Source organism: Mastomys coucha, unplaced genomic scaffold (genome assembly GCF_008632895.1).
Source record: "Mastomys coucha isolate ucsf_1 unplaced genomic scaffold, UCSF_Mcou_1 pScaffold21, whole genome shotgun sequence".
NCBI classification, from domain to species: domain Eukaryota; kingdom Metazoa; phylum Chordata; class Mammalia; order Rodentia; family Muridae; genus Mastomys; species Mastomys coucha.
Window position 1 is genome coordinate 69817524 of NW_022196904.1, and position 10074 is coordinate 69827597.

The following is a 10074-nucleotide window of genomic DNA, read 5'->3' on the forward strand; positions in this document are numbered from 1 at the left end:
AGGAAGCCCACAGTGCTGGTCGGATCCAGCGCAAAGCCCATTAAAGGTTAATGATGAAGGGTGGCCACTCTGTAAGTGAGCCAGTGAGGAACAGGAGGGACATCCAGGTACCCAGCAGCCATCCAAGGTGGTAGTTTTGGGTTCGGGTGTATTCACCCTGCAGTAGCGGGGCGGAGTGAGGGTGGGGGCTCGGTGAGAAGCTTAGCAACTCCATCCAGATGCGAATTGTCCCTCCCACACTTCCCGGCAGCAGGGGCCTCCATTAGAGCCTTCGAGGGGTCAGAATCCACACCTCTGCAAATGGGCCCGCTTTCCCAGGGCCCCCCTGCCCAGACCTTCCCTGGGCTCTGTGGGTTTTGACACCTCTCTGCAACCTGGCAGGGGACCACCTCACACCTCCAGTCCAGATAAAAGCTAGGACCTAGAGGTGACTGGTCCAGCTTCCCAGAGTCACACCAGCCATGGCCCAGTCGCCTCCTCCTCAGAGCCTCCAGGGCCTCGACCACTGGGTCCTCTCCCAGGGCTGGAGCTGGGCTCAGCACTCGGACTCTACGTCTCCGGCCTCGTCCTCAGATTCGTCCAGTTCATGTCCTTGTTACGCTACTCGCCGGCCCTCACAGGCCGCCGCAGGCCCGGCCCGCAGCGCGCGCAGTACCCAGGCCGCCCCGACGGCGCCCAGGCGAGCGCGGCCCGCGCCCGCAGGAGGACAGCGGCAGAGCGCCAGCGAGCGCGAGAAGCTGCGCATGCGCACGCTCGCCCGCGCGCTGCAGGAGCTGCGCCGCTTCCTGCCGCCGTCGGTGGCACCTGCAGGCCAGACCCTGACCAAGATCGAGACGCTGCGCCTGGCCATCCGCTACATCGGCCACCTGTCGGCCCTGCTGGGCCTCAGCGAGGATGGTCTGCGGCGCAGGCGCCGACGGAGTGCGGATGCCGCGTTCTCTCACCGATGCCCTCAGTGCCCCGACGGCGGCAGCCCATCACAGGCTCAGATGCTTGGTCCTGGCCAGGGATCAGCCATCAGTAGTGGGGTGGCCTGGGGGTGTCTGCCTGCTTGTCCTGGACCCCTAATCTCACCTGAAAACCTTGGAAGCAGGCTCTCCAATGTGGATCCTTGGGTGACACCTCCTTATTGTCCCCAAATACAGTCACCCTTACACCAGTCCCTAGAAAGAGCCGCAGACACCTCTCACTGGGCACCGCCCCAAGCATGTCCTGGCATGCAGATATCCCCAGAGCCTAGGAACAAGACTGGACACTGGACACCATCCACTGAACCTGCAGAGCTGACTAAGGTGTACCAGGTAGGTCCCAGGACCCCTGCCGTTTTCCCAGAACTGGAGTGGATGGTCTCTCATTTGTACAGGGTTTCCTACTTTTCAGGTCCCAGGTTACCCAATGAAAGGGCAGATGAAAGTAGCCTTTTTGACACCTGTAGGGGAAGAGATGAGGCTCTGGGCAGTTATAGGCACTGCCATAATTGCCACCTCTGCTATGCAACAGTCACTACAGCTTAGGGAAGAGAGGATGGGCCTCGGACTTACACAGAGGCTAGGGTAGAAAGTGAGGGCCTTCACTATCAGGAAGTTCTAAGTTCAGTGCATGAGTGAGGTCCAGGGGTATTGACAGCGCTTCCTGAATAGATCCTTCTGGAGCTGGTGACCTGAGTGTTTTCTTTGAGATTCATTCATCCATAAATGACTTGTGGTCCATAAAATGTTATACTGATGACTAAGTTTTACTAAGCACTCACTGTTTGCTTTGTACTTTACCTGTATCCAATTATGCAGGTAATGTGATACTATGTTTCCCTAATGGATACTATGATGTATTATGATGCTAATACAGCACTATGAAGCATTAGCACCCCCATTTTACAGGTGGGAAAACTGAGATGAAAAGACTTCTCCTAGCTAGTGAGTAGCAAAGCTAGGATTTGAAGGTCTGCAATGGATCTCCAGAACCATGGTTCTTGATCTCTGTGCTCCACTGTTCGGTTCCCCTGAGGCCAACCAGATAGCACCAGCTATACTGGGGAAAGAGCCAGGTTTGAAATCTCCAAGTCAGTGACCAGGTTATAAATCCTTCCTGTTTCTCTTGCAGAGTCTTTCTGTGTCTCCAGAACCCTGCCTGTCCCTGGGAAGCCCACCTCTCCTGCCCCACCTGTCATGCCAGAGACTACAGCCTCAGCCTCAGTGGGGCTGCTGGGGCCACAATGCAGAGGTGCTTTCAAGCTCTGAGGATCAGGGTTCCAGCCCTGCCCTCCAGCTTCCTGTGGCCAGCCCCAGCCCCAGCTCAGGCCTGCAGCCCAGTGGCTGTCCTGAACTTTGGCAGGAAGACCTGGAAGGACCCCCACTGAATATCTTCTACTAATCGGCCTTGCCTATATCCTGTGCATTGGTATGGGGTTGGGCTGCCTTGGAAGTGCCTCTTTCTGCCTCTTCTGGGACATTTGAGTTCTGCTTAGGTGTGGATCCCCTTTCCCAGATGACGCCTTTCATGCAAACAGTGTCTGACACAGATAAACACTGGGTACCCTCCCTGGCTGGAGGGGGGCTGTGACAAGACCCTCCACTTCTAAGTATCTTCTAGAGCAGTGGTTCTCAACCTTCCTAAGGCTGTGACCCTTTAATACAGTTCCTCATGTTGTGATGACCCCCCCCACACCGTAAAATTATCTTTACTGCTACTTCACAACTATAATTTTGCTATTGTTATAACTCATAATGTAAATATCTGTGTTTTCTGATGGTTTTAGGTGACCCCTGTGAAAGGGTTGTTACCCCACCTCCAAGGGGTCGCAACCTACAGATCGAGAACCACTGTTCTAAAGGCTCAGAGCTCTGCAGAGAGAGTGCAGGCTGAGCTGCTCTGAGTATGGGATGGCCTGGGTGTGGAGGACGGAGCCAGTCCATGCCCTGCTTGCTGGGGACAGCTGATCAGAACCTTATATGCTGTTTTTATGACTGTTCTATTGTTGTTTTATAATTAAAAAAGAAAAGAAAACCAACGACAACTTGCTTGCTTCTGATTTTTCTTTAATTGGCATATGTTTCCTTGCCTTTTTAAAGGGAGAAGTTTTTCTGTTGGGCAGATAAGAAGTCTGCCACCCCAGCCCTTCTGCAATCTAAGCATGCCAAGGTTGACAGTGTTTGCTGTACCTGGGCACAGGGGCCAGGAGCTGCACCTGGCCTACAGTGGTAGGTGGCTGAGCCTTGAGAGTGTGTGTGCATGCCCAGACACCTGAGAGGTAGGGCTCTTTCACAGTTATAAGAAAAATGGTACTGTGAGCACCTTTAATCCCAGCACTCCAGAGACAGAGCTAGGGAGCTCTCTGTGTGTCGAGGCCAGCCTGGTCTACATATCCCAGGGAGCCAAGGCTGCACAGAAAGACCCAGGTTGTCTCAAAAACCATTTTTCTTATTTGTTTTGTTTCAAATGAAGCTGACTCTGAGGTGCCCCTCCCAGCTAGACCCAGTTTTAGTTTTGTGGATCACTGTGACAAATACCACCATCTGGGTAGCTTGAAGGACAGAGACTTACATTAGTTCTTAGATGCTGGAAGTCCAAGACCAAAGCGCAGGTAGGCTTAGCTGTTTCTGGGACCTCTCCCCTTACCTTGCAGAAATTCTCCTCTTCCTCCTCCTCCTCCTCCTCTTCCTCTTCTTCCTCCTCTCATCTGTGTAATAATAATCTTTTACAGGAATACCAGTCATTCGAAGGAAGTGTGTGTGTGTGTGTGTGTGTGTGTGTGTGTGTGTGTGTGTGCAGGTACTCACACACCCACAAGTGGAGTCCAGAGGAAGGACTAAGCCTCTCTTCCTTTACTGCTGCACTTCACCTTGACTGCCTTGGGACTGTCTCTCACTAACCCAGAAGCTCACTGTTTGGATTAGCCTGGCTGACCATCTCAGGATCACTGTCTCTGCCTCTCAGACATACCATAGCCGCTCCTACATTTTTTGTTTTGTTTTGTGTTTTACAAGAGTCTTGGGGATCCTCCTGGTTGAAGAGCAAGCACTTTGACGGCCATTTCCCGGTCCCTCCTCCCTATTTAATCTTAATTTCCTCTTAAAATAACCTTCCCCAAAGCCAGTCCTATTCTGAGGTACTAGACTGAACTTGCTTTCTGTCACTGTAATTAAACTAAAGAGAGAACATTATTCATGGCTCATGGTTCTGGAGGTTCCAGTGGTTCCAGTCTAGATCAAGTTGCTTTTGATTTTATGAAAGCAAGAATGCGTGACAGATCAGAGCACTCACTCCCAGAACCTAGAAGCCAAGAGAGGAAGCCTGGGGTCCTCCAGCAAGGCCTCATCTTCCAATGGTACGTTCTGGGTACCAAGCGGGCAAGGCACACGCAAGATCGCAGTCAGAGCAAGGGACTTCTATCTGAGCTTTAAGGAACCCCATTCATCCTGATGCTTATGGGGAGGAAATGACTCCTCATTAATCAGGTCAGTTGCAGGGATACCTATAATCAGTGCCTAGGTTCTAAATACAAATGTGAAGATGAGGATTGCACATGGGCACCACTTCGTTCTTCAGTTACTAGACCATCAGTCCTGTTGCTTCATCTGCAGTAAGCCTAGCAGGCTCCAGGGAAAGGATATGGTGATCTATTCGCAGCTGATGAGGTTTTTTATTTGTTTGTTTTTGTTTTTGTTTGGGTTTGGTTTCAAGGTGTTTATTGTCATGGCAGAGAGTTGTGATGAGTGAAGCCATACCCCACTTCTTCTTAGGGTGGGCCTAAGGTTAGGGTAGTAAAGGAGAGAAAGGCAGAGAGAGGGAGAGAATAGAGAAGTAGAGGCTGGCCATGGAGAGAGGGGGGAAGGGAATTCGGAGAGAGGGGGAGCAAAGGAGCAAGTGGGAGAGGCAAGAGTAAGAGAAGCCGGGTGGTGGTGGTGCACACCTTTAATCCCAGCACTTGGGAGGTAGAGGCAGGCGGATTTCTGAGTTTGAGGCCAGCCTGGTCTACAGAATGAGTTCCAGGACAGCCAGGGCTACACAGAGAAACCCTGTCTCGGAAGAGAGAGAGAGAGAGAGAGAGAGAGAGAGAGAGAGAGAGAGAGTAAGAGTACAGCTGATGTTTTAAGTTGACTGGGGGAGAGACAGAGTTGAAGAGAGAATATCAAAGGAGGCAAGATCAAGTGGAACTTTATAAGATCAGGATTAGGAATTCAACCTTCTTCCTGGGTAGCAGATTCTTGGAATGCGGACTAGCTCAGTTGGTACAGTGCTTGCCTCACATATAGGAGGCCCTGGGTTCAATCCCCAATAACACAAAAAACTGGACATGGTGGTAATCCCTGCAGGGGGTGGGGGGTGGAGGCAGGAGGATCACACTCAGCCATGTAGCAAGTTCAAGGCCATCATGGGATACAACAGACTCTGTATCAGAAAAACAAGTCACTAAAATACCCTAGGTGGAGAGAGGAGGGGAGAGAGTTATTGATTCCCTGACCAGGATCTTGGCCCTATATGACAGCCCATTGTCTGTTGACCTACTGAGCCTCAATTTCCTCCTCTCCTAAACGGAAAACTGACTTAGGTGATTATCAGAGGTACATTCTTTTTTCTCATCTGTTAGAAGTGTTCTACTTCCAACTTCAGGGTCTGTCAGTCCCTAGGGACTGTCACTCATTCATCCTGGAAAGATGAGGCAATGCTACAGTGTGTGTAAGTGCATGTGCACACAATACACACAGACACATACATACACACACACAGAGACACACACACAGAGGCCCCACTTATTCCAGTGCACTGAAGTCAGCTCTTTCTTACTGAGTAACTGTGGATGAGCTTTGAAACTCCTTTGAGGATGTTTCTTCGAATGTGGCATGGAGATCATAACAGACTCCACCAGCCCTTCAGGGTTCCTATACTTGGCACATGGTGCCTGCTCAAGAAATGGAATCTCTGAGTGTGGTAGCAGCCCTTATGACCCAGTCAGGTGGCTCCCAAACTCGATTGGGTATTGACCCACCTGACACAGCATCCAGCTTAGAGAGGAACTTGGAGGTCCAGATAGGATTGGCTGCTACTGTTCTTCCTCACACGTTTATTTTCCAGTTGAGGAAAGACATCTAGGAAAGAGAACAACTTCCCATAGCTCCCAGCAAGGTGTAGGTATGCCACCCATGACTTCAGTCTGCTGCTCCCTGCTTCCCAACAGGATGCAGGTCTTCGTGATGGTCTCATTAGATCTGACCCCAAGGCAGAACCAGCCAAAGCTTTCTATGATTCACATTTTGGTAGGGTGAGCTCCCAAAAGGATGGAAGGAGGTGCTCCCTGCCACAGCCCTCAGCACTGAGGACCCACAGGGTGGTGGGGAGAGTACCCACCTACCAGCTACATGGAGATATGAGTATCCTCTGGAGTTTGGCAGCCTCGGTTTCCAGTTCCCTTCCATGTGTTCCTTTCAGGTCACCCCCCTCACCTTCCATGTGTTCACCACCTGTGGGGTCCATGCACCTCAATCAACCCAAACAATCGACTGGCTGGAGCTTCCTGGAAGGCTAGCCAGCCTGATGCTCCTGGAATAGCAAGAGCTACCTCAAGTAACTGCCACCTCTTTTTGCCCCCCTAGAAGCAGGCAGGTTCAGTCCTGCCTCTCAGAACTGTAACACGTCCCTGTGCCCCCACCCATCCAATGAATTTGAGTCTCATGCAGACTGCCTTGAACTCCATCTCAAAGCAGCAAGAATGACAATGTCGGTGCTTGTCTGGATGACTGTGGACACTTTTATCATCTTTAGGATAGGAAAGGCATACTGCCTGAATACTTCAATGGCCCTGCAAAAATATATCATGCTGGCTCTACCTGCAGGCAGGTGAGGCTTGGAGGAGTGGGCGTGCTTGGCTCAGAATCAAGGCTGCACTAACCCTTCTAGATTCATCCGTAATCTTCAGATGCTATTTGGAGACCACCGGGGCTGCTGCTGCTGTCTATTGGAGGCATCTTCATCCCTTCTGGCAACGAGGGGTTCATTGTCCTGGCAGACAGAGTCTGGACAGGCAGTTGGCAGCCTGCATCCTAGTTAGTCTCTGCTCTGTGACCTTGGCCAAGCTCCCGTGGACAGGCTTTTGGTATCTCAGGGACTTGGTATTCTCTGGCCACACGGGGCTTTATGAGTGCCAGTATTTTAAGGAGACAGGGAATAGGAGCTTGTAAATATGGGTGTCACAGACTCTAGCTCAGCTCCAAGGATAGTTTACCACTAACCTGCAATGATAGAGTCATAACTAGCGCCTATGCTCTCAGGCCTCAGTGTGGCTGTGTAGCACCACAGAGTATGCATTAGGCTTGATCCACAGCACTGAAAAAGTCCAACTAAAAACAGCAAAACAAAACACAAAACACTTGAGATTAAGATAGTCTATGATCATTTACCATCAGCTAAGAAAGAGAGGTTGCAGGTAGATCTCTCTCTCTCTCTCTCTCTCTCTCTCTCTCTCTCTCTCTCTCTCTCTCTCTCTCTCTCTCTCTCATAAGCCAATTCTCCCCTCTGATATCCACAGAGCCCAGAACCCACCAGGGACCCAAAATGGTGAGTCTCACCCCTCCCCCTGCTGAATGCCAGAAGGTCAAGTGCCAGTCATGGCTGCTGGGTACTGGCGACAGGAAGGGTTGGTGCTGGTGCTGGAATGGAGGAGCCCGGAGATTTAATCTAGGGCAGCCCAGGGAACCTCCGGCAGGCCCCCCTCACCAAGGCTGGCTACAGGATCTTGCCCTCTCTTGCCTTTTGATATGCAGATAGGAGGGGACACGTTGGGAGTTTTCCTGGCCCCAGTACCTGACCACCCCCTTCTCACTTGGGAAGGAGGGCTGCCTGGAGCCAGATGGGGCTAGGAATGAGGGTACTTGCCTCTCAAGGGTCAGGCCTTCTGTGACATGGCACAGCCATATCCACTAGAAATGGCAGGAGTCATGAAGCCAGCACAGCTGCTTGGCAAAAGTTCCAGCAAAGGCGATCGGACTGCTGCAACAGCTGTTCTTCTATCTCTAACTTTTGCATTTTGGTCTCTGCGTGTTGCATTCCTGGGGACTTTCTGCACTATGATTCATTTTATGTCTTTTCCTGAGAAAACTTATGTCTGAATTTTTTTAGAAAAAAAATTCTAAAATTAACTTTATTTGGCCACTGTTTGGATCATTGAGCCCAGATAAGCACATAGCTAGATGAGGAATCTTCTTGGGGTACCTGCCCCTGAGCAAACTCAAATGGCATAGCTGGTGCAGGGTAAACAGAGATAACTGACAAACCCTGACTAGCCAGGAGAGAAGGCTTACAGATTTAAGGCTTCCCTATACAATATACAATATGATTAGAGCTTTCTGAAAATGTAGTTTATACATAGGGGGTCCTCCAGGGGCGCATAGAATTCAGTAAATAAGATAGAGTGACTAGAATAAACGTTTTCTACTTTATAGTGTAGGTGATGAAACATTGTAAAAGAAGTTAGGTCTTAGTCTTTGCTATTCACAAAAAGATGGGTTCAGATATCTTCTGTTTGTCTGGAGTGCTTTAAGACTGCAAACCCTGCAGGCTATAAGCAGGCTGTCGTATAATAAATTTGTCTGTTTTGGAGGGGGCATTCTTTAGATTCTTTAAGTTGGAGTTATAGGGCTAATAATAAGAATAAAATCTGTTCTGTTTGTATTTTCTAATTGTAACTGAACTTGTAACCCCGAACATAAAATAAAAAGCCAGACATATATTCTGTATCACTTGGATAATAATCACTTTGTTCTGTGAAACTTGTATTAAAAAACAAACAAACAAACAAAAACTCAGTTGCTAGTCAGTCAGATCAGAAAAAAAAAAAAAAAAAAAAAAAAAGGCCTGGGTGCTAGTCAGAGCCACAGTAGCAGCCTGATTAACAGCCAGTGAGAGCTGTGGAAATTCCCTTGACCATTCCCTGACTTCCTTCCTCCTTATCTCCTTATCTCCTCTGCTGAGGCTCTGTCAGCAAGGACCCTCTGACATAGGTAGAGAAAGGAGGCACAGGAAGTCAAGGCCACTCTTAGCTACATAGCAAGTGGAGCCCAGCCTGGGCTACATAGAGAGAGTTCTAGGCCATCCAGGGCTTTAAAAAAAAAAAATCCAGTTGGGAAGTAATATTTGTGGGTAATAATTGATGTCCCAAGATCATCATCAGTCAGGGCTGAGGCTGGGTGAGCCTCCTACAACCAGGCTCTGACAGTATTTTTGCTGAAAAAAAACTGACTCCTCACTTGGGCCCACAGAGTCACAAAAGAATATCCCTGCCTGTCTTCTGCATCTTTTTGCCTAAAGCTATCAGACCAGGGGCTGGAGAGATGGCTCAGTCAGTAAAGTGCCTGCCTCACAAACATGAAGATCTGAGTTCAGAGCCTCAGCACCCATATCCAAAGCAAGTCAGGGTGGCACTTGCACATCAGTAACCGCAGCTCTGAGAGGTGGAGACAGGAGAATCAGCAGGGTAGATGGTGGGAGAGGAAGATGCCTGCTGTTGAATACTCCTGGCCTCCACACACATGTATACACATGCAGAGACGTGTGTGCTCACAGACACCACGCCCAGCTGCCAACAGAAGAATTCGGAGGACAGCGAGCAGCTTTGTAAGCCTGGTGGCCTGAGTTTGATCCCTGGAACCCAAGTAAAAGTGGAAGGAGAGAACCAACTTCATGAAGTCGCCCTCCACAGGAGTGTTGTGGTTTATGAGCCACCCCCACCTCCACTCTGAAAAAACCCTTTGAGTCGGATTGCTGAACTCTGCCCACAGGTACACTAACTATTCAAAAAATGAGGGGTATATGAACATTTTCATCTCTCTTCAAGGCTGAAAATACAGAGCGTAACAGAGGCAGCTTACCCTCAGCTTTTTTACAGTGTCCCATTCCAGACCCCTAAGAAGGCACCACAACTATCCAGTCACTGTCCTAAACCTGTGGTCACAGGCAGAGCCTCAAAGGCAATCAGCCTATGAGGGGATCAGCCCTTACACAGAACCATCTTGCTCCTCTCAAGCAAAAGGGACTTCTTGGATCGCCTTGAAGAACCAAAACAAGAGACACCCCCCCCACCCC

The 10074-nt window shown here is 49.9% G+C and overlaps 1 protein-coding gene across 2 annotated transcripts; it reads left to right on the top strand.

The window, feature by feature from the left end:
* Positions 1 to 259: 259 nt before the first annotated feature.
* Mesp2 (mesoderm posterior bHLH transcription factor 2) lies at positions 260 to 3010 on the top strand. Of its 2 annotated transcripts, XM_031384348.1 has the most exons (3): positions 462 to 1301; positions 2101 to 2397; positions 2756 to 3010. In XM_031384348.1, exons 1-2 carry the CDS (start codon positions 462 to 464, stop codon positions 2368 to 2370), a joined length of 1110 nt encoding a protein of 369 aa, XP_031240208.1. In that variant the 3' UTR covers positions 2371 to 2397; positions 2756 to 3010. The 2 variants fall into 2 exon arrangements, with proteins under 2 accessions (XP_031240207.1, XP_031240208.1); XM_031384347.1 differs by having other exon boundaries at positions 260 to 1301; positions 2101 to 3010.
* The last annotated feature ends 7064 nt before the right edge of the window (positions 3011 to 10074 follow it).

Coding starts and splice junctions, on each gene's coding strand:
- Mesp2 (XM_031384347.1), top strand. CDS start 462: ATGGCCCAGTCGCCTCCTCCTCAGAGCCTCCAGGGCCTCGACCACTGG. Junction 1,302..2,100: donor AGCTGACTAAGGTGTACCAG/GTAGGTCCCAGG, acceptor TTTCTCTTGCAG/AGTCTTTCTGTGTCTCCAGA.